The sequence below is a fragment of the Drosophila virilis genome, unplaced genomic scaffold (genome assembly GCF_030788295.1).
Source record: "Drosophila virilis strain 15010-1051.87 unplaced genomic scaffold, Dvir_AGI_RSII-ME tig00003822, whole genome shotgun sequence".
Taxonomy (NCBI): Eukaryota; Metazoa; Arthropoda; class Insecta; order Diptera; family Drosophilidae; genus Drosophila; species Drosophila virilis.
In genome coordinates this window covers 296,155-320,288 of record NW_027212957.1, presented here as the reverse complement: position 1 = coordinate 320,288, position 24,134 = coordinate 296,155, and the positions used below count along the sequence as shown (strand labels likewise).

Sequence of the window (24,134 nt, the reverse complement as noted above, 5' to 3'; positions counted from 1 at the left end):
TAAAACCTTTTTATTTGACTTTAAGAATTGGTGGTACAATTTTTACTTTCCTAGATTAATTGTTTTAAATCCGATGTTTTCGTAAAGCTTTTAGTTCCAAATCTCTTGTTTTTGGCTTTTTAGATGGATACAAAGACGAAACCGGAGTGTTAATCTCAATTTCATTATATTTATGTGATGTAAAATCTTTTGTGTCAAAATTGTATTCATCATTGGAATAAGCTAGTTGTTTTCTAAATATGGCTGCACTGCTTGAAACACGTGCATTAGGATGCGTTGGAGGTAACCAAGAAACTTTTCGAGTCGCTGAGTTATAAAAGTAGTAAGACCCACATCCATTATCATAAACATCTTTCCAATCTGCAGAAATTGGATATTTCCGAATTAATCTTTTATAACGACGAAGATAATTTTCTTTTGGCTTTGGCCGTCCATTTGCCCATCTGTTGACACAGTATAATGTGCAGGTGTGCCAAATATTATAAATATTGGGACAAAACTTAAATCCATGGTGTGATTCGGTGACTCCTATACGTTCCTTTATCCTGTCTGGCCACAAATTCTCATTAATTACAGTATATTTCGAATTAGTAGTGTGATGCCCGTTATTATCATTCTTGTCGTCTTCATCATAATTTTCTGCAATAATTTCTTCTATTGCTTCGGCAATCGGTTTTTGATCTGAAACATATAATTGAAAATATTAATCCAAGCTTTATTTCTAAACATTATTGTTACAACAAATATAAAATTTCTCTTATGACGCTAGAAAAGAAAGTGTTGTTAAATTTGCATCGGGGACAGGCAAACAACAAGCACACAAGCGCATAAATGCTTATATTCATATACAAAGTATGCAAGTATGCGTGAATAACGAGTCCAAAATATTTTAAATGCACACATGGCAACGCTTGGGTACCCTTACCAACGATAGCGATGATAGCGAGCTAAAATGCAAGAATTTCGCATCGACGTGGCAAACCCTTTCTCTATTTCATATTAGCCGTGCCTTCAAAAGGGTAGAAATTGAATTTGTGCGCAGTTTTGCTCGTCGGACAAATGCACACACACACACACATTGAAACGATCCCTAAACATAGAGAGAGCATTGAGAGCTGAGAGTAAGTGCGAGCGAGATAAAAGTTAACAGCGTTGCCGTTCTATCGCACAAATCATATGGAAGAGAGTGCGCCAAGCACTTTCCTGTAGAGTAGGCGGTTCAAAAATACATCATATGTATATCTTACTCCCTTACTCGCGATTTTGGGCCAGATGCCTCCGATACTTTTTGTGACAACGCTGTTTGTATGTGATGTCCAGTCTATATGTTGTTTGGTGAGTGCTAGTATGTAGGCCCTCCAAGTGTTTGTTTGTTTCAGCTTATAGATAACTTGCCCCGTTTCCAAGTAATCGATAAAAATCGATATCGAAATCCTGTTTTTGAACAATTTTAGTAAATAATAAGAGGTAGAGACACCAAACTTGAGATGTCGCTTCTAGAAATGTACATACACATCAAGTATCTTTCATTTTATAGCTACAAATGTCATTCCTTCAATCTCACTGTTATGCTTCACATGCTCGCTGCTGCATTCTCGTTGCCGTTATTTTGTTCAACCCAATGAGCATGCAGAGGTGGAAAACAGATTTATGAATATAAAATTGTCCACTCAATCCCAACTGGATGATGTATATCACCTCATTAGCTAACCCTGCTCCAATTCGCTTTTCGCAGCTATCGAGTTTCCTCGATCGGCTCTGCCTGTGCTTGATGCAAAGCGAGCAGAGTGCAAAAAATGCACACTGAGTACCCTCTTTCGAACATTGAAAGGTATAATCATCAGTTTAACTGTTTGAAGGCGGCTGCCCTGCAGGCATTCCAAGTGACTCTGGAAAATTATCTCAAGACTCTTGATCGTAGTGTAGCAAAGGATTATCATTTGCTATTACTTATGCAATATGCATTGTTTGTTTCAGTGTACAATATTCTCAGTTTCCAGACTTGTGTCCCAAATATATGATATGAATATGATATAACGTTCCAATGTAGATATGATTTGTATATACATTTGTATGTAGTGAGCATAACATCTTTTAATGTCGATATATCTTGGTCAATATATCTTAGAAAAAAAAAAGTTGTCCTTACAATAACTTAGTTTGTTATTGTGCGATTGTGCCCATGGCAGCTATATGTTATAGTGGACCGATGTCAATTGGATTTTGCTTCAATATTAGGAATACTACATCAAAACTAATAAATGACGAGTTTGGTTAAAATATCTTGATAAAAAAAGTTTTTCGTTCTAGAACCTAATTTTCGACCGATCGGTTCTATGTCACTTATATGATATTGTGGTCCAATCTATCGATATCGATTGCTTGGAAACGGAGTAAATGATCGATTATCGGAAACAAACTCGATCTGCGCAAGCACTAGGAGCACCTACATCTAAAATCATCAAGTCTCTAGCTCTTATTGGTTCTGAGATCCTTGCGTTCATACATACGGACGGACATGGCTAGATCGACTCAGCTATTGATTCTGATCAAGAATATCTATTTTATGGGGTCGGAGATTCTTCCTTCTACGTGTTACATACATTTGGATTTTGCACAAATAAAATATACCCTTATACACATTTTTAACGGGTTCAGGGTATAAAATCAAAGTTCCCTTGGCAAGGTTGACAACAACAAAAAATGTTTCCGGTCGCACCTTTTGCAACTGCCTCTTCTCAACAGACTCACCTATAATTGGGTATAATTGAGACAAAGCAAATTAAAATAGCATCACAGAAAACAATCGTAATTGCATGTGTACATATATACAGAAATTCTTGGAACTTGTGCTAGCTGCCCCATTTAATTGCGCAGTAAAACACCAAACTTTTGGGTTTTTTTTTTAACCGATACTAATGAAATTTTCAAAATGTAAATTGCATTTAAATTGTCGTTTAAATTGGTGGGCAATACAAGTTAGGTTATTAACTTCGGTTATAGCCGGGAAGTGGCGATAGGTATAAAATGAAAGAACTTGATACATATACACTTTTCTAAAATAAACAAATAAAGTTGGGTGATTTGCTCAAAAATGTATATGTCGATATCGATTTCATCGATTGCTTGGAAACGGAGTAAGTTATCGATTATCGGAAACAAATTTCAAGTCTCTAGCTCTTATAGGTTCCGATATGCTTGTGTTCATACATACGGACAGACAGAAGAACTTGGATAGATCGACTTGGCTATTGATGCTGATTAAGAATATGGGGTCGGAGATTCTTACTTCTGCCTGTTACATACATTTTCACAAAACCATTATGCCCTTTTTAACCATGTCAAAAGGGTATAATTGTACCAATTAATACGCTGTAAATACGAAATAATATACATATGTATTTCTTTGGCATGGAATTCAAATTGTTATATGTATATGAGTGAAATAGTCTGAAGATTAATACTGTTCAAACGTCAAAATACACGGATTTGAGGATCGGTGCGCATTTCACCAAGTGCAAAAGTGAAAACTTTAAAAAACTGCCCGGCTGCTTTCAAGTTGGAACTAACTGGATTCACCACGACAGTAGAAATAGCTGTGGACAACTGGGTGACAAATTATTAAAAGCGCTTTTAATCCAAACGCCTTTTTTGTCTACTTATTACTTAACTCGCGGGTATAGTATAACCCGGCCTTGTCCGTGGGACTTATGTTATAAAATCAATGTTCTCGAATACCTTTGAAAATTATTGTAAAACTGAGCGGACAGTAAACTAACTACTCCCATACAAACGTTTTTCGTCATTTCACCACTGTTTCCAGTAGAATTGTATTTTTGTATTGTATTGTATTTTTCAAAATATGTGAAACACATCTCAAATGATTTTTTATGTAGATCCGTGCAAATGAATTTGAAGGCAATAGGCCACCCACCAAATCTTTGACTCCCATTTCCACCAAGGAGGAATGGAAGTTTCGAAAAGTGTGACGCACCCCTCTAATGAATTTTAGCAATGATCCTTGAAAATAAGTTTGAGGCCGATCGGATGGTAAACAATAAAATTTCATACAAACGTTTTTCGCGATTTTCCATACTTTCGGGTGGAATTTCCCGAAACCTCGGCTTAACGTGCACCTTCATCGCAGAAGGTAACTACAGTGAAAATTTCAGCTTCCTAGCTCTTACGGTTACCAATCAGTCAATCAGTCAGACAGGACTAACGGTTTTAAATATAGAGATGGTCACAACAATGCTAGCTCAATGGTACTCATTCATTTCACTCTACCAAAACTATTACAATTATAGTTGGATTATGCGTTCACGTTTTTTATATATGTATATTTAAATCCAAGATAAATATTTGAAAAAGTCGGCAATAATAATTTTGATAATCATTAATAAAGCTGACACTGAAATTTATTTTAATTTTGGTTCACTGAATGTATGCATTCATATTATATATGTATGTATGTAGATATATGTACATATATATATCACAATTATGATTTGATATTCTCAACAAATTTACCGTTTTTTGTGATTAGCAGTCCTCGTGACGCTAGTCTTTGCAATAACATTGGTGGTAAACTCATTTCTAATACAGTGTTAATGATGTTACTTATACTTTAATAGAATAATACCATATTTGAAATAATATAATAAGATTAGATGCTCGAGTAGATACTCTGACTCTCACAGAGCTTGGTGTTTGCATGCACAATAATCGATACTTTTCTAGAGGGATTTTGACTATGACTATTGACGCATCCACTTCCACATCTAATCGTACGTTTTTTGTTGTCGTCAAGAGCAGAGTTCGCAAATAACACTCAACACTTTCGGATTGTCTGTAAAATAACTGTTTTTTTGGACACAATGAATAAGGTAGAAAGAAAACATACAAAGTTCTGTTTCTACACAGCAGACTCTAGGCATGAGCAAAGACACTCTTCGTCGTTTTTTTAAACATGTTATTCCACGAACACTGAACATAAAAATAGCTGCCAAATTGTGTTTTGTGTATATACATGAATATCAAGTATGCACTTGCGTGCATATGTGCGTCTAACCAAATTGCATGCATTGTTAGTTGTTTAGCTTAATATTAAAAAAAATACACACACACATAAATATATATGAACTAAACTACAATTATTTAATGGCTGTTTTCTTATAACTTTTACTTTAAAATATATTTCATTTGTCGAAGTTTTACTCACCCCTGGTTGATCTGTCCAGCAGGCAAATCGGTAAAAGGAATGTGAACGACAAGCATAAGAAATGGCGCCCAATAGAAAAAGGGATTTCGTGTGATATCGAAGCAATTAGAGCCTAGTAAGGGGAAATCACCGACCCGGTGAGGGAAATATAATGACCTGTCCGGCAAGCTATGTACCTGCTTATCCTGAATGCAATGATTTTACTAAGGTCAGTGATAAGATTTAATTTAGGAACAGCGGACAGTTTTGTAATGCCCCTGCAATTTTGTATATCAGACTTTCCACTTTTCTTGTGGAGAGGAATGATATAGGATTCTTTCCAAAGAGATGTAAAGACAGATGATTCAAGGGATAGATTAAAAAGCTTTAGCAATGGATAAAGAAGGGAAGAACTACACTCCTTGAGTAGACAACTAGGAATATTGTCCGGCCCAGGAGAGTAAGAAGATTTTAAAGAGTTTATAGCTAAAAGGAGAGAGGAGTGTGAAATAATAGAAGGAGGTATAAAAATAGCGGAAGAAATAGTAAAAGGGTAACAATTAGTATCAGGACAGACTGAAGAGTAAGTTGATTGGAAAAAATTAGCAAAAAGGTTAGCAGAATTAGTGCCATTGCTAGCTCTATCCATTCCAAGAGAAAGAGAAGATGGCAAACTTGAAGATTGACGCTTCAAGCTCACAAAATTTTCAAACCGTCTCGGATTGTGGGCAAATTGTCTTTTGAAAAGAATTAGATAATTATAAAAGAACTGAGAATTCAGAAGAAAGAAGTTCGACTTTGCTATGGAATATTTAGTCAAGTCTGTAAACGAGCCAGACTTCTCTACCTTTTTAAAAAATTTAGATTTAAAATTTTTAAAGATGACAATCTGGGAGTAAACCAGGGTGGTTTTTCAGAAATGTGTTAATTCGCCCCGAACATTTTGTGGTTTTTTGCGATGATTAATCGAGCTACTTATCGATTTTGTGAGAAATGGTAAAGTATCATAAACACAAACAGCTGATTTATCAACGAAGGCAAGCGGCAACTTTAAATACGAAATTTAATATTAAAATAACCCCATAGTTTATAGAATTTAAACTTGGCGCAATTTCAAAAAGAGTGTCTAAAATGGAGACCTTACTTCGAGAGCACAATTTTTGAGTTTTGGACGAAATACTTACGGCACTTATGTAAATTAGAGAAACTTGATCAGCTGTTTATTTAATGAAGCGGTACTTTCGCCACTGATATGTTACCGCAACTGGTGGAACACCAATATGTGAAATTGGAAGATGTGACATTTCTTTAACCAATGGACAGAGGCTATACCAGCGATTTAGCAGTTCCCCATTATTTTATAAATCGGGTGACTCAAGACAGTGTGAAATACTTGTTTATTTCAAACGACTGCGCTAGAAATTTCGAAAAGATGGCTTCCTAGTGATGTTAGCATGCCTTGATTGTTATATGACGCAATAAAGCCCAAAAATAAATGCCACCACAAAACAATACGCTGTGTTTGGATATCGATAGATTCGAGGGGTGCGTGACTATTGAAGCTACCAGAATCTCAGCGTGACGCCCATCACTTTTAAAAGGGAGAGCGGTTTTTGTAGTTGGTAGCAAGAAGAATTAGAAAGAAAAAGATCCTGAGCAGAGTCAAGTGAAATCCGAACGCATACAAATAAATTTATATTATAAAAAGGCGAATTTTCGGTGTTTTGAAAATATAAATTAAAACGAAATAACGAAAAAAAAAAATATTTTAAAATTATTAATATTGCCGAACCTGAAGTACCACAATACGGTGGTGGCGCAGGCTAGGGTTAGGTCACCAGAGGAACGGATTGGACACCACTTTGGGTGGCCTCATGTTTTTTTTGTAGAATTATGTATTGTAGAAAAATGTCTGGCTACGCAGCCAGATAATACTCTCTCGGCGAAGCAACTGCTTAAATATCGCTCTTAAGATTATATTTACATAAAGCTGCTGCGGTCTTCGCTGTAACGATCGTTTTGTTCCTCTAGCATTACTCATGCGAAGGCTCCGATGCTGCGCGTCGAGTAAGTTAAGTTCGTACGCTTCGTGCATTTTATACACATCGGGCACTTGCATTACTCAAAATTATAACTAATCAATTGTCGCTTCGCTTAAATTGGCACGTACCAATTCGGGTTTACTTGCCTATGTTAAACTATTATTCTTAAATAATAAGCACACACCAATTCGGTTCTGTCTGCTTTTCGTAACTTTGTACAAATATAGGAACAAAGTGGAACAAGAGAAATAAAATAGGGTTAATTATATCTATTTGTGAAAGCTAGTAAAAACGCTCGAGAGCGCAACAAAATAAAATACAACAATTAAGACGTTCTAGTCGGGAGCTCCCGACTAGGAGATACCCTGAACCCTCTTTTTCTAATATCAAATGCATATATATATTATATTTTAGAAGCTATATATCAAGCTTGGTGACTGTAGCTCTTATTATTTACCAAAATTGCCCAAAAAACAGGATATCGATATCGATTTTTATCGATTGCTTGGAAACGGAGTAAACTATCGATTATCGGAAACAAACTCGATCTGCGCGGGAACTAGGAGCATCTATATCTAAAATTTTAGTCTCTAGCTCTTATAGGTTCTGAGATCCTTGCGTTCATACATACGGACGGACGGACAGACAGACGGACATGGCTAGATCGACTCGGCTATTGATTCTGATCAAGAATATCTATTTTATGGGTTCGGAGATGCTTCCTTCTGCCTGTTACATACATTTGGATTTTGCACAAATACAATATACTCGTATACCCATTTTTAATGGGTTCAGGGTATAAAAATAGCACTCGAATAATTTATTTTAAATTCAAATAATATTATATTAATTTAATTATTACAATTATTGTTAATGTAAATTATTGTTATAGGCGATCGCTATTATTTATAGGTAATGGCCACGCGGCAATGACATAGAATAATTTATTTGTTATATTAATTACTGTTCATTTAAATTAATTTCTTTGTCCTGAGTACTAGTTTTGTCACGCCGTTCTCGCATTTGCCCTGCAAGAAAATGCAAGAAAATTTCATAGAGATCGGTTAAGAAAAAACCAAAGCTATATGCAGCTGCGCAATGGGATGGGGCATCAGGTTTAGGGATTTCTGTATACATGTACACACACACATTCATGCCTGCTTCGCACTCAAACAGTAATTGCGACTTTTTTCTGTAATGCTATTTTAGTTCCTTTTTATCATAAGTACTTAATAATTGGTGTGGCTGGTGAGTAGAGGCATAGCAAATGGTGGTCTGTCGCGAGTTCGAGCCCTACCTGAAAAAGTATTTATTTTTTGCTGGTGTGTATTTTGAGTAGAGTCGACATCAAGTAATGCGGTCAGTTGCGAGTTCGAACCCTGCCAAAGGAACTTGTTTTTATTATTTATTTGGTGTTGGAATATCAGGGTATTCCCAAGTCGGGCGCTCCCGACAAGAACCTCTTATTTGTTTATTTTGTATACCCTTGCAGAGGGTATCATAATTCTGTCGTGAAATGTGTAACACATAGAAGGAAACATTTCCACCCCCTTAAAGAATATATATTCCTAATCAGCATCAATAGCCGAGTTTATATAGCCATGTCCGTCTGTCTGTTTCTATGCGAACTAGTCCCTAAGTTTCAAAGCTATCTTTATGAAACCATGCAAAGGTCCCTCTTTCCCTTGCACACAGCACGTATGTTAAAACCAGCTGAATCGGACCACTATTTCATATAGCTGCCAATCGGTCGAAAATTAAGTTGGTGCGTAAAAAATTTTTTTTTCAAGATATCTTGATCAAACATTTATTAGTTTTACTATACTCCTCATATATGTTCAAAATTCAATTAAGATCGGATCACTTATCATATATCTGCCATAGGAACGAAAACTATGTTTTGATTAAAAACCTTTTTTGCTTATCATGATATATTGACTGAAACTCGGCATTAACTGTGTTCCCTCTGTTTCTTTGATACGGGCAAAGTACTATTAGCATTATGAACTGGTTGGGTCTGCAAGGGTATTAGATCTTCGGCTAGCCGAATATAGCCTTTCTTTCTCGTTATTTATTTATTTGCTTCCAATCATCAAAATCGGGATTTCCTTCTGTCACTTGTATGCAGTACCCAGTATTTTATACTATGGATTGCCGGTGATGAACTCCTAAAGTGGGCAACAACGTTTTGATATGTCGGATGTAAGTACCTGTCTCATGTGTATTATTAGTCTCGTTAGCATATATTTTGGAGCTGTTCTGTTGTCAATTCGATATTGACTTTTTTTAATGTCTATCAGAAGTTTCATGATCGGAGCGAAACCCTTTGTAAAACATCTATTATAACTTGTTAGCCCCAAAAATTATCTAAGGTTGAACCAAGAAGAGGGGGTCTAGAAAACACCTAGCGAATCTCAAGTATTGCACGCTTTTTTTTTTTTAAACCTGCATTTTTTTGGGGCACTCTCATACCTGCGTCACACATTGTTGATGTCTCTAATGTGGTCTTCTTCATTAGCTGAAAATATTAGTACTCCATCTATTTCCTATTTGTTGCCGCAAGATATCGTCAATTGCCCGCTAAAGGAAGCCTGCGGAAATTATGCTTACCCTTATTTACCGGAAAGCAAAAAGTATTTTCTCGTCCCTTCTCTGCCAGCTCTATCTGATGGAACCCTGGCTTTAAGTCTAAGGTCGTGAATTTCATGTTTGACAACAATTTTATAATGGATGGTATTGGATATTTATCATCAATTGTCTGCTGGTTTCATTTTCGGAAATATATTACCAGTCATTTCTTTCGAAATCCTAACTTGTCGAGCACCTTTTGACGATTACCAGAGTTGGGTTGTTTTATGGAGATTTGGACGTTGTTATATGGAGATTTATACTTCCACATCTGCATGCTTCAAATACGATTTCCATCAAAGTGAAGTTCATTTTATTACGGATACATTTAATGCAAAATTAATGATCTTGTTATATATCATTATATCAATGCTTATGCAGAATATAAAATATAACAATATTTGTTTTCAAAGGAACTAATTTTTAAAGTTTTGAAACTTCATACGCTAGAAGAGCATGCTTTATTGATCATGTCATTATTTAATTTGCTTTTCCTTATTGAGGATACCATACCACTTACGTGCGAATAAAGCATTTAACACATGAAGACGTATGCAATTTAAATGATGTCGGTGAACGATGATTTATGACAGTGATGTTTTAGCTTAAATCAGCACCATCTGTAAATAAATTAAACTTTAGTTTTCGCACATATAAATTAGCTTACATTCAAGCAAATATACCGTTCCTTGTAAAAATCATTGTAACTAAAAAACATGATCAGTTAATATTTAACCTACCTATTGAACCTACCTAGTTCAAAGTCGGCGCTCCATTTAAAATTTAAACTCGTCACTTCTTCCTTTGAATGTGTCATCTGGTCCGTCCACGTTGCACCATTAATAACTTGAATATGCGAGAAGCTTTCGCTTGCTGATTTAATAACATAGACAGTGCTGCTGTTTATATAGGTGGATGGCTTAGCAGGTCTATTTTCTCATTAGCATTCCGAAGTTGCAGGTTAGGCAGAAGCTCACGTGGTCACCAAAATTCTACATATGAGCATTGTAGCTTAAAGTGGGGACATGCGTGCTTGTTACTTCTGGAAAGGTGAAATTGTAGCGGCTACCCTTGACGTCGAAGCTACTTAGGCCAAAGGCATTCCTCTGCATTTTCCCATTCCATGGAAAGAGAAAGTTCTACAAGAATTCCACACTTGAGGTGGCAGACCCTCGAGGTGAACTTCCACTCGTGGCCAAGGCCACACGGCCCAAGCTTCGCCGGCTGTTATATTGATCAGTAGATCAGTTTTCGGTTGGTGGTAAATTTCCTCCACGAGTCTTTAGACGACAGAACTTTTCAGCTTAGAAAAATATTACTTGATGAGCTCTTAAGTGTACTTCTGGTTCGTAGTGCCGCTAAAATTAAAAAGAAATCACGCTGTCTTGGTCTCAGCATCGGTACACAAAAAAAAACTCTTATTTTACAAGGCAGCCATAACACACCATTCTTGAAAGCGCTGGCTCTTATACTTTGCGATTTCTTTTCCATATGTCTGTCATAATTTGCCGCTTACGTAAAGCGATTATTGCTTGCTTCTGCCTCTTGGGCCAAAGACATTTGGTTGATCGCGTGGTTGGATGGGAAACACTGCTTAAGAGATCTTTTGAGGCCAGACACAAAGGAATCTAATGCGTCGCCTTTAAAGTTTGCATTAAAGACCGCGACGGTTATATAATGAGTTATTATGATTTTATTAATTAAAAACGTGAGCTTTTTTCTATTTCGTCGTAATATTGTAATAAAGGCAAGTCTCCTTGGCTCATTGTATTCAACTATCGCCGAATTGGCGTTCAGTCCGCGTAAGTCCCCCAATAGTATTGCGAATGATTGCAACTGCTTGGTTATGTCGAGAGATTCCATCATACAGTCTAAAAATATCATATGGCTTGTTCTGAATTCAGTCGATGCACTTAAGTGTCTTAAGTGTTTCTTGAAAATTATTCAGCTGATGTTCAAGTGCCCTATTACGACGGTATTGAAATATCTGCTTGTTATATATGTCTACTGTTGGCGCATCGTAAAATCGTAAGACTTATTTATCTCTTATGTTGTGTCGGTGCGGTCTGTTGGTGGTGTGGCAGGGGCTCGTCTTACTTGTTGTAAACTGTCGCTCCAGCTTCTGCTGTTACTGTTGAAGTCTTTGCCTTTCTAGTCTCACTCACTCAACACTGTGTAGGTTTGGGTTTTAATTTTGTTGTTATTGCTTGTTAGTTTTTGTTGCTGCTCTTACTGTTTTATTTATACCCTGAACGCAGGACGCAGAACATTGAAACGAATTAACACGTATTGAATGAGTGGGAATGCGTTGGAATTACTTGCAAAAAACATACAGTCTCGTTACTCATGATTTTCACTTATTTTGCTGAATGGCGTCTGATATGAAACACAACACGCACTCACATTGGTACTCATTTGCTTCATTGTGAGCCTTGCACCTACTCAATTCAATTCAATTCGAGTCTATTATTCATATACAAAATATGCAAGTATGCGTGAGCGAGTCCAAAATATTTTAAGTGCGCACATGGCAACGCTTAGGTACCCTTAACAACGATAAAGAGCTAAAATGCAAGAATTTCGCATCGACTTGGCAAACCCTTTCTCTATTTCATATTAGCCGTGCCTGCAAAAGGGTAGAAATGCCTCAGCATTTGAGAAAAATTGAATTTGTGCGCAGTTTTGCACACATTGAAACGATCCCTAAACATAGAGAGAGCATTGAGAGCTGAGAGTAATTGCGAGCGAGATAAAAGTTAACAGCGTTGCCGTTCTATCGCACAAATCATATGGAAGAGAGTGCGCCAAGCACTTTCCTGTAGTGTAAACGGTAAACAAATACACCATATGTATATCTTACTCCCTTACTCGCAATTTTGGACCAGATGCCACCGATACGTTTCAACGTTTCTCCTATGTGATGTACAGTCTATATGTTGTTTGGTTAGTGATTATATACAGTGGTTAGCGTACACAATTGGCTCCAGCGTATTGTTCGTATGGCTTATTGTTCCTTCTGCAAAAAGTTTGTTAAGCAAAACCATTATTCCCATATAAATCAATGTAAAATAAAATAATGCGTTCTATGTCGAAAAATTTCACTGTAATATGTTTCAATTTGAAAGAAAGTAACATAAAATGCAACAAAACTTTTAAGCAAAAATACACTAAGAAAAAATACACTAAAATATTTTAGGTTCATCTTTTATTGAAAGAAAGTAAAATGAGACGTACAACATTCTTTAAGGATCTGAATATTTGTTGGATGGAAGGAGACAATCTGAAATGGAAAGAAGAGAGAGTTTGGCAAAGAACAATTTTTATACCCTGAACCCATTTAAAATTGTATTTGTGCAAAATCCAAATGTATGTTAGGCAGAAGGAAGCATCTCCGACCCCATAAAGTATATATGTATATTCTTGATCAGCATCAATAGTCGAGTCGACCTAGCCATGTCCGTCTGTTCTTCCGTCCGTTTGTCCGTCCGTCCGTATGGAACGCAAGGAGCCTTTAAGAGATAGAGACTTGAAATTTTTGAAATTAGATGTAGGTCCTCCTAGTGCCTGCGCAGATCGAATTTGTTTCCGATACTTGATAACTTACTGCGTATCCAAGCAATCATTTAAAATCGATACCGACATCCTGTTATTTTTTTATTTTTAGCAATTTGGAAAATATTAACAGCAAAGGTCAACAAACTTGATATGTTGCTTCTAGAATATAATATATAAGTCAAGCATCTTTTATCTTATTCCTAGCGCGCCCATCGCAGAGCTACAAATCAAGTTAATAACCCAACCTACAGTCACGGACAAAAGTATTGGCAATTGTGGTGTTGTCAGCTAAAAATTCGAAATTTGAGAATAGCCAACTTATTATTTTATTGAAATATTTTTTTTTATGATCTTTTAAATATCTAACTCACTTATTAAAAGGAACATTTAAAAAGGAACATTTTTTGTTGCTTCAAGCCTTACAAAAATGTATATTGCCGAGCAATTTCAGCCACAATTTTAATGCATTGACTTTTTGAGAATACACAAACTAAACAATTATACAATCATCAAAATATACATTTATTTAAAAGTTTGTCCCCTTCCATTAACTTATTTAATTATTTTTAAATTTTTTTTATTAAATTATTTAACATTTTTTATAGTTATTTTTTTATAAGCTCCAAAGTTTTTCTGACCTGGTGCCTTGAGACCCAGCACCAGCTCCCTTTGGAATAGACTCTGAAATGAAATGATATGAGAATATATTTTATTTGACTTGTTTTCGTATTTTTTAAATAGCACATACCAATATGTGCGGTAAAAAAGTGAAGTGTTTTAACCCGAAGTTTGCCTAAGCGTTCTTAAACCCTTTTTACCGTTTCCTTTCTGTGTAATTATTATAAATTGCCCTTATTTAAAGTAATTTAAAGAGTACACAAGTGTATATCAGTGCAGGGTAAAAAGCGGCAAGAATGTCAAACCAATGGGTGTTCCTTAGGACAACAAATGAGCAAGTTTCACTCTTTTTTCATAAATATGTCAATAATATTTTAAATACATTTAAATATAAAAATATTTATGTATTTATTAAAAATGGTTGCTCTACTAAATTTGCACATGCAACACTTTGCACTTCACAAATGAAATTAACCGTTTTAAAGTTGCCTCGTGCTAGACAGAAGAGAAAAGAAAACGAACAATAATCAAAATAACAAGGAAATTACACCAATATCGACCTTGAATATGCACATTGTTGTTGCAAATACAATTTTTCGCCTGCATAATCAAGGAATTTGAATTCGAAACATTTTTGGGACGAAGCTAGACCAAAGACAATATAAACACTAAGATGAGTAACGCCCATACATTTGAATGCGACGCAAAATTTCTAGCCTGGCCTTTCATCTGGCCTTTGAGGCTTCGTACAGCATGCCTGCCGACTGGTTGTTCGTTCTCCAAAGACCAGACGAACGAATGCCGAAGTCGCGGCTTGCTGAGCCGGACACGAGCTACGAAGTTAGTCGCCAGCCTGCCCTCAGCAAAGCTGGTCGATGGTGCTTTGCGTCGCTTCGTTTTCGAAGTACATTGAGCGAAAAAGTTTAGAGCTTACGATCGACGCAAAGTGCTTATGGTTTATCCGTCAAATGCATGCTTTATTTAAATGATATATTACCCTAGATATTAACAAATAACTTTACAGGAAAATTAAAGAGCTTTTATAATTTTTACACAAGGCCCTTCTTGCGCAATAACTATGTTAAGAAAATAGCACACATAGATTGATTTCACTTTTCTTTTAGGACAGTGTATGCTCGAGAAAAGTTCTTGTCTCAGCCAATAGCGAGCGTGCACCTTTGGTTGTATGCGTGAATTATACATGCATAAGAACTATTTAAGTATTTATTAATGGTCGACAAAACGAGTGTCTTCCTCATTATTCAATAGATTACACAGTAGATAATAGAATAATATGCTAAAAGCCTAGTTAAAGAATATAATTTTCTAAATAGCATCGCCGACCGATGGAGGTGTTTTATTTGCCACTACTACAATAAATAGGAAAAAAGAAGGTAAGAAGATTGTTAATAAAGTAAAGCAATGTAAGTTAGATAAAGAGTGTTAAGTAGATAGTACAAAGAGAGAAGTAATGGGAAATCACCGACCCGGTAGCTATGCCCTAGCTCATAGCTGCAAATGGTCAGGGATTTCCCGAAGGTATCTTGAAAGCAACGATTTCATAAGGGGTAGAGAAAGTTCGGTAGAGAAAACGTGATGCTAACTATTATAATTTTTACATAGCATGCGAAAAGGATTGTACATAGCGTAGTCTGTTATACACGTAGATAGGAATAAGGGGCGATAATTTCTGGTTGGTCCAGCCGGAACAGAGAATTGAAGACGCCCTAGCAGAAAAGGAGAATCTATGTCGCCAATAATCAACTTATGTAGAAGGACAACACCGAGAATTGTCCTACGGTTGGTTAACGACGGAAGGTTGAGAAGAAGCAGCCTGCTGGAGTAGGATGGCAACCGAAGATTGGGGTCCCAAAAAAAAACCTCGTAAGGCAAAAAGCAGAAATTGCTTCTGAACAGATTCAATACGATCATGGCTATTGTTATACTGTGGAGACCAGATCCAAGAGCAATATTCAACGATAGGACGAACAAGAGAGATGTACATAAGTTTTGTTATAAAAACTCTTTAGACCATCGTTTAATGAATCCAAGTACACCTTTTGCCTCATTAACGATGGTATCTATCTGAAGATTGAAACAGAGTTTAGAATCAAAAATAACGCCTAGATCCTTAACTGTTAGTATACGTTGCAAAGGGATATTGTCGATTGTAAAACTGACAAGGTGTAGTACGATGAAATGTCATAAACATACACTTTGAACAATTTAGATGGCCTTGGTGTTCGGCCTTGCATAGCTTTCAAATCGTGTTGTAGACGAGAATGTTGTAGGGGATCAGTGTATGATAGAAAAAGTTTGATATCGTCCACATACATGAGTACACGGGCATGTGATATAACAGAGGGGAGATCATTTATGAAAAGAGTAAAGAGTAAAGGTCCAAGATGACTACCTTGAGGAACACCAGAAGTAACGTGTTTAGAAGTAGTCAGCCTCAGCATTACTCTTTGGGTCTTACCTCTTAAATAAGAATTAATCCAATGCAAGAGAGACGCAGGAAAACCTATTCGGTCAAGTTTAAAAAGTAAAATGTCATGGTGCACAGAGTCAAACGCCTTACTGAAGTCAGTGTAAATGAATTCTTTACGAATCCATGTTGAACAGGGGAAACAACTGATTTGCAGAAATGCTGCAAATTCGAAGTGATTATTTTTTCAAATAATTTAGGAATAGCGGACACTTTTGCAATGCCCCTGTAATTTTGTATATCAGACTTCCCACCTCCCTTGTGAAGAGGAATGCTATAAGATAAGATTCCAAAGAGATGGAGAGACAGCAGTTTCAAGGAATATATTAAAAAGCTTTATTATAGGTTAAAGAAGGGAAGAACTACACTCCTTGAGTAGACAACTAGGAATATTGTCCGGCCCAGGAGAGTAAGAAGATTTTAAAGAGTTTTTAGCTAATAGGAGAGAGGAGTGTGAAATAATGGGAGTAGGTATAGAAATAGCGGATGAAATAGTATAAGTGTAAGAATTAGTATCAGGACAGACTGAAGAGTAAGTTGATTGGAAAAAATTAGCAAAGAGGTTTGCAGAATCAGTGTCATTGCAAGCTTTATCCATCTCAGAGAAAGAAGACGGAAAACTTAAAGATTTACGTTTCAAGTTTACAAAATTATAAAACTGTCTCGGATTTTGGGCAAATTGCCTTTTACAACGAGTAAGACAATTCTCATAGAATTGAGAATTCAGAAGAAGTTCGACTTTGCTAAGGAATATTTAGCCAAGTCTGTACACGAACTAGACTTTTTAAACTTTTTAAAAGAAATAGATCTTACATTTTTTAGAAGTGATAATCTGGCAGTAAGCCAGGGTGGTTTTGAAAAGTTAGTCGAAGGTATTGACTTAGGAATACACACATCTAAGAGGGAGTTTAGGGTGATATACAAAAATTAATGGCAGTATTCATATCAACTATACCAACCAACCAGACCAATCGGTTGTATAAATAAGCTGATTCAGCAAAGAATAATTTCCCTTTTGAAAGCAACAGAGGGGATTATTGGCTAATGAGCACGAAATGAAAGATTACAATTTAGCAATCTCTAAAGTAGGATGATAGAGATCCTCAGGAACCGATAAAAGAGGGGACCTAGACACATAAGAAATAAGGTAGTCATTAACAAATACAAGGTCAAGTGTTCTAAGTATTCAAATGATTAGAAATTGAATTGATTTGAAACAACGAAAGATCAAGCATGCAGTCTATAAAATCGTTCTGTGCTGAGGGCACTAGATAATTTTCAGCAGTGAATAATGACCAAGAGATATTCGGCAAATTAAAATCACTCAACACCATAAATAGATCTTTATCACGCACGTGTGAAGAAACTGCTTTAATACAAGTAATATAGTACGCAACCAATAAAAATCGATATCGATATCTTGTTTTTTGGGGAATTTTGGTAAATAATAAGAGTTAGAGTCACCAAACTTGACATATAGCTTCTAAAATAGAATATATATATACATTCGATGTTGGAAGAAGAGGGTTCAGGGTATTATCTGTTCGGGAGCTCCCGATTAGAACCCCTTACTTGTTTTATTGTTTTTTATGCATTTGAATGTAATTCATTGACACACATTCATAGTGCAAATCGATTGTTCTACATGGAGTTGGACATGTTCTATGGTCCACAACTGTGCTCTTGATTAACTTTTAGTGCGCATGCCTCGACAGCGCTACAGCAGATCAGAGGCTCACTAATGGAGTGTTGTTGTTTGTTATGAGTCTCTGTTGTTGTATTTCTGAGGTACGCTTAATGTTATTTTCTTTTTCCTGTTTTACGTTACGTTTTTTTTTTGTTTATTTTTTTAATCTAATTTACGTTAACATCTGTGGTAATTAGGGGGTAAAGGGGTACGATTATTTGAGCGAGCTCCAAATTATAGCGGGAGTTCTTATCGCATTTATATATGCTGGTGCAGGTGGCTATCTTTACACGCACCCAGGCTTGCATAGGCACAGTGCATGCGCTTACATATGTACAAAGATAAGGCTGAGTTAGATGTAGTTCTGTAGATGCATGCGCTTATACATATAATTATGCCCAGAAATATAGATAACAACGGCAATAATTTGGAACTTCATAATAAATTTTCTCGCACCTCCAACCAAGACTTTCACTGTCAACTGTATAAGGCTAGGTTTTCTTATTGTTTTAAACAGAAATAATTTTTAAAAATTTAACTAAGCGTGACGTCGACGGCGGCTGCGATCCTCGAACTTTCTTGTTGGTTTTATTGACCTAGCGGCGTGGCTTCGATCATTCAGGGGATCCGCTCGGCTTTTATCGTAGCCGAAAGATTCAATTGAGACGGGCGCTCCGCAACAGCGTTTACTTTCTCTGCCGAGGGCAGCTCAAGTGGGTGCTGCGCGTGGTTTTCAGGAGCCCGTCTACCAGGGCTCTTGTGGCTTAACCCCAGGCAGAGACGTGTGGCTCGGATTAAGCGGGATGCGCTGGATGCCGGCAAATTAACCGGATGCGGGTGGCACTTTTGCCGGAGACTCCTTTTTTTTGAGGTCAAGGCGAAAATCTTTCTAGTTGCTATTAGTTCTTGGTCGCGAACACTGCGCAATTCAGCCGTTTAATAAATTTTAATTGTTTATTAGTTTTCTTCTTGGGCTAGAAGAACTCGCGTATTGAATTTTGTAATATTTGGGCAATAATGCGGAATCCGTAAGAGGCATTTTTTTTTTTTTTTTTTGAAGTTAGGATGAAGTTGGATGCGATTTCTTTGCATGTCGCTGCAACTCATTATATGAAGTTTGAAGCTTGACATACTCTTAAGAGTGGCTATCAGCAGCGACACAAGCTTTCTGGTACGGTTTGCGCCAGCCAAAAGCTTATCAGTTACTACTTAGTCTGAAAATTACGCTATGGCGACGTTCAGCAGTATAGCAACATGGGTCTGCACAAAAGGTTGCGAACTGTCTTGTAATCCTGTTGCCGAACCACACATGCATTATTATATGTTACTAGCATTATCCAACAACAACTAATTATTTCTTTTGCTTATTTAACGGCAATATAATCGTGTGAGACCGCGACGATTACATGTAAGCCACGCGAATCGACGAGCTAATTCTCCAGCTAGGCAGCAGGAACGATTGGCTAATACTTCGTCGATCGAGACGCCGGTAAGAACCAGTCTACCGGGCAGACGAACAGAGACGAAATACCAAAAACCACTCGACTCGATGAGCTACTTCTCCAGTTAGGCAACAGCTATATGCAACAGGAGCAATTGGCTTATACTACGCGTCGATCGAGACACAGACCAAACCCAGTTTATAGGGCAAACGAACTAGAACGAGACAATATTCGGCGAGCTCGCCATCGACAAGACGTAGACCGGTGACTTTTAGAAGGAGCTAGGGATAGGAATCAAAGATCATGCTCGTACTCAAGTACGAGAGGAAAATACGCGTGTCCCAGCAGTAGGTAGGTAGTAGCACCAGGAACAGGTAAGAACGAGCTGCTAATTTTCAGAAGATAGAGTTTTTCCAGTTATTAGAAATAACGTAGATGGAATGATAGCTGCATTCAATAGAAAAGGAAAGCAGGGCTTGCGCTAACATTTAGCGTAGCCTTTAATTAAACAAAAAGCCAAAACCTTTTATACCAAATATCCTAGAAATTCCCGATCTGCCAGATTGTTTGAAAGGCTTAACGCCTTTAGAGGAAAGGCTGATTTCCATTCGCATTCCTTTCATGATTATTTAGGATATGGCCGACAAAAAGCAGTTCAAGGAGCAGTGGTCAATGAACCCATTCCTGTTACCAATGTTGTAACGTCCCTTTCGAGGGAGTTTAATGAGAGCGAGGTGCAAATTCATCTAAAACGTCGGATGGATTATAGCTATGATTTCATGGCCGAAACTGTTAAAACAGCTCAAAACCAAGTAACTTAGAAATAGTATAAGAATGCAGAGTGCAGCGATAGTTCACGCACGCATTTAAATAACAGACGCTCTTAACAGTTGCTCTAAATTAATATGAAGAGCACTGTTTAGCTTTGATCTTGTCGTTGCTCAACTTAGCAGCAACATACCTTTCCGATTTTTGTAAGCAGAATTTGTTCTCGAGCTCTACAGAAAGGCAGAAGCAATAATAAGGAATGAAGTTCGTTTTCTTCTTCGGCAGAATTCCTTCAACGATGTTCAACAGTTAAATTAATAAACCAATTAAAAAATTGTTGAATTATTCAGAAACCATTCTGCAGTCAACACCGGGCTTTGCAGAAAGCATCAAATTACAGTTGTTGTCGTCCTTTTCGTCCGACTGTTGGTTACATCTGCTGATGACAGGGGCTTAGTATTGCAGTTCGTGGCAAGATGTGCTCAAGCCTCCATGAATGATCAGAATAATAAAGAAGAAGATGTTCCCTGTCGAAAATATTGCCATGCAAAACAAAAAGTTATACCTCCTGGAGAGGGTCGGCGAGCTTTAGACATGATTGAAGATTGTTATTCAAAGGAGCTGGCCTTCGCAACTAGTTTTGCTGGTCTTAAGAGAAAGTGTCCTCGAACTTTAACAACTATAGTTAGGTCAGAACTTGGAATTTAATTTAAGTTTTGACAATAAGCCCGAAAAAGTAGAACCGACCCTGTTAATTGCGCTAAGTATTTGGATTTTCGTTATAGGCAATCCCAGTGTTATTAAGTATTATTGGCGAGTTGAGTTTCAGCAATGATGCTCCCCTCACATGCAAGAGAAGATTCAAGGCATTTTATAATATCCGTTTGATCATGAAACCATAGATTACCATAGCGATTTCAATAACTTTTTGCCACACGATCAACTTAACTTATTATGAGTGATATAAAAATGCACTCAGGTCGAGTATAATGAATCCCAAGATATATGTAGGCCAGAAGTTAGGAAAAAAAAGTATTGTAGATTTTGTATTCCATACCCTCACATGCCCATAATCTCATTAGAAGAGGATGCCGAAAATAAATATGTGTATCATATATATTTTGAAAAGATTGAGGGCGTTTTCGAACATCGGTTTGATCGTGAACCCATAGATTACCTTAGCGATTTCAATAACTTTCTGTCCCGCGATCAACTTAACTTAAGGTCGGATATAAAGAAGCCCAAAATATATTTATAGCGATCATTCGCAGCTATTAAGTTTAACGCTTATAATACTCACCTCTTTCAACTGCAGCGACCCATTTTCGATATCCAGTTTATATTAGATACTTATGCTTACTGCAGTTTCGTTGTTAATTATACTAACAAGTCCCAGAGTGGAATTTCAAAGCTAGTGCGTGAAGCTGTAATGGAGATAAGTAGAGGCAATGTAACTTCAAAGTGAAGTTTACAGCATATATAGAATAAGTTTATTTCTGGTACGGTTATATCCGCTCAGGAAGCCGTTTACTGCTGTTCAGGTATGCTCTGTCCGAAAGCAGTAACGCAGTAGTTTTTATTAATACCTCATTACCAGAGCATTGGGTTGGGTAAGGGATGACTAAGCAACAGTTCCAAATCTTACCCGATGACTTAGTAGCAATATTGGAAATGAGACCTATACACCATTATGTTCAGAGCCCGACGCTTTAGATTATTTATGCACTATGCCGGCATAGTAGAACTCGTCAAATATAGATGATGCTGATGATATCGAAAACCCCAGGGCTTATCAGCAATTAGTTTACGTACTTCGCGATGGTAGTGGGTTTGTTAAGAAAAGGAACACTACCATTTTATTTAGGCATAGGAGATTTAATATTAATACTGATAGAAAATTTGAGAATTCGTTATGTTGTTTGTCCCATGGAGGGATGTAAATGAAGAACTAGTAGCAAGTGACTACAAATCGTTTTGCGGTTTCAGAAATGTAAAAATCCTGTGAAAGAGAAACAAATAAAATACACTTTTTTAAAGGAAGTGTTGCATGTGTCCGACCTGTGCAAAATCTATTCCCAGTTTCAAAAATCCCGGATAACAAAGTGCTTTTCCGCAAAAATTAAGCGATTTTTGGACAAACCAGTAAAAACATATGACCTTATGCAAAGATATACTTGAATAAGACGCTTAACCAAGTCTTGGACTTTAAAAGTGTTTAAAATTGTAAGCAAAGTGCACATTTGGTACAAAGGCGTTTGCACTAATAAAAAGCCAAAGAAACTGTTACGGAACTGCATGTTTCTTTTTGGCCGCGCCGACTGGATCATCGGTTCTCGGGGCCCGCAGTCCGCACAATCGATACCAACAAGCTATAATTTCTGTAACCAAACAGACCTACACAACACTATCCAAAACGAACCACGAAATATATAACATCAAACAGCCCGAACTTCTAAAAAATGAACAACGCAAACAGCTGTGACAACAAGAAATTTAAACAACAAAAAATATAAATTAAACAAGTAAGAGGTTCTAGTCGGGAGCTCCCGACTAGGGGATACCCTGAACCCTCTTCTTCAAGCATCAAATGCATATATATATTTTATTTTAGAAGCTATATGTCAAGGTTGGTGACTCTAGCTCTTATTATTTACCAAAATTGCCCAAAAAACAGGATATTGATATCGATTTTTATCGATTGCTTGGAAACGGAGTAAGTTATCGATTATCGGAAACAAACTCGATCTGCGCGGAAACTAGAAGCATCTAAATCTAAAAGTTCAGTCTCTAGCTCTTATAGGTTCTGTGATCCTTGCGTTGATACATACGGACGGACGGACGGACGGACGGACAGACGGCCGGACAGACAGACGGACATGGCTAGATCGACTCGGCTATTGATGCTGATCAAGAATATATATACTTTATGGGGTCGGAGATGCTTCCTTCTGCATGTTACATACATTTGGATTTTGCACAAATCCAATATACCCTTATACCCATTTTTAATGGGTTTCAGGGTATAAAAAGAAAACACTATAAATCCACTTTAGTTTTCCAGATCGGGTCCTGGTGCGGTACGCAGCGTACCCGAAATTGTTTCCCTCAGTACGTACGCATAATTAGTTGAATACCTTATAATTTTTAATAATTAATGTTTCTTATTTCTTTCTTTCTTACAAGCTGAATAGAGTCGGCTATTTTATTTTATTACAGGACGATTTTCTTGATTTAAAAAACAAAATGATTGATAATTCGCGATCTATATGTTAAACTACCGTGCATTTGGGGCCATTATCGGAGAAATAGAATAATAAAGGTTGAAATATCGCCGCCATTTTGATGAATAAATATGTTAAGTATGTAATGTTGCCAGCTAGTATTTTTTTGCATAACAGGGTATAATAAGAAAAATATAAAAATGCGAACTTCTTAAAAACTGGCTGGACGATTTTCTTGATTTAAAAAGCAAAATGATTGATAATTCGCGATCTATATGTTAAACTACCGTGCATTTGGGGCCATTATCGGAGAAATAGAATAATAAAGATTGAAATATTGCCACCTTTTCGTTATTATACGTGTATAAATACTTAAATGCATAGTTGTCGTCTTTTGCAGCAGTCTTTTTTACCAAAGATGATGTTTTATTGTAATATGACAATTATTTCATATATTACTGCATTTCTTTTCCATATACAAGTAT

The 24,134-nt window shown here is 36.8% G+C and overlaps 1 protein-coding gene and 1 long non-coding RNA gene across 3 annotated transcripts; both read right to left on the bottom strand.

Annotated features, from left to right (window-relative positions):
* On the bottom strand, positions 1-4,712 carry PQBP1 (poly-glutamine tract binding protein 1). The gene is made up of 2 exons (XM_002058705.4): positions 4,531-4,712; positions 1-681 (listed from the first exon to the last, which is right to left on the bottom strand). The coding sequence occupies exons 1-2, from the start codon at positions 4,592-4,594 to the stop codon at positions 65-67; spliced, it is 681 nt and encodes a 226-aa protein (XP_002058741.1). The 5' UTR covers positions 4,595-4,712; the 3' UTR covers positions 1-64.
* Positions 4,713-8,143: 3,431 nt separating this feature from the next.
* On the bottom strand, positions 8,144-12,488 carry LOC116650409 (uncharacterized). 2 transcript variants are annotated; one of them, XR_011417401.1, is made up of 4 exons: positions 11,968-12,488; positions 10,624-11,250; positions 10,391-10,490; positions 8,144-8,270 (listed from the first exon to the last, which is right to left on the bottom strand). It is a non-coding gene; the product is annotated as an uncharacterized lncRNA (long non-coding RNA). The 2 variants fall into 2 exon arrangements; XR_011417400.1 differs by lacking the exon at positions 8,144-8,270 and having other exon boundaries at positions 10,297-10,490; positions 11,968-12,486.
* Between the last annotated feature and the right edge of the window lie 11,646 nt (positions 12,489-24,134).

What these genes read in the sequence shown, in the direction of transcription:
- PQBP1 (XM_002058705.4), bottom strand. Translation starts at nt 4,594, where the DNA reads ATGAGTTTACCACCAATGTTATTGCAAAGACTAGCGTCACGAGGACTG. An exon ending in ACTGCTAATCACAAAAAACG is followed by an intron (nt 682 to 4,530) that starts GTAAATTTGTTG and finishes TATATGTTTCAG; the next exon opens with ATCAAAAACCGATTGCCGAA.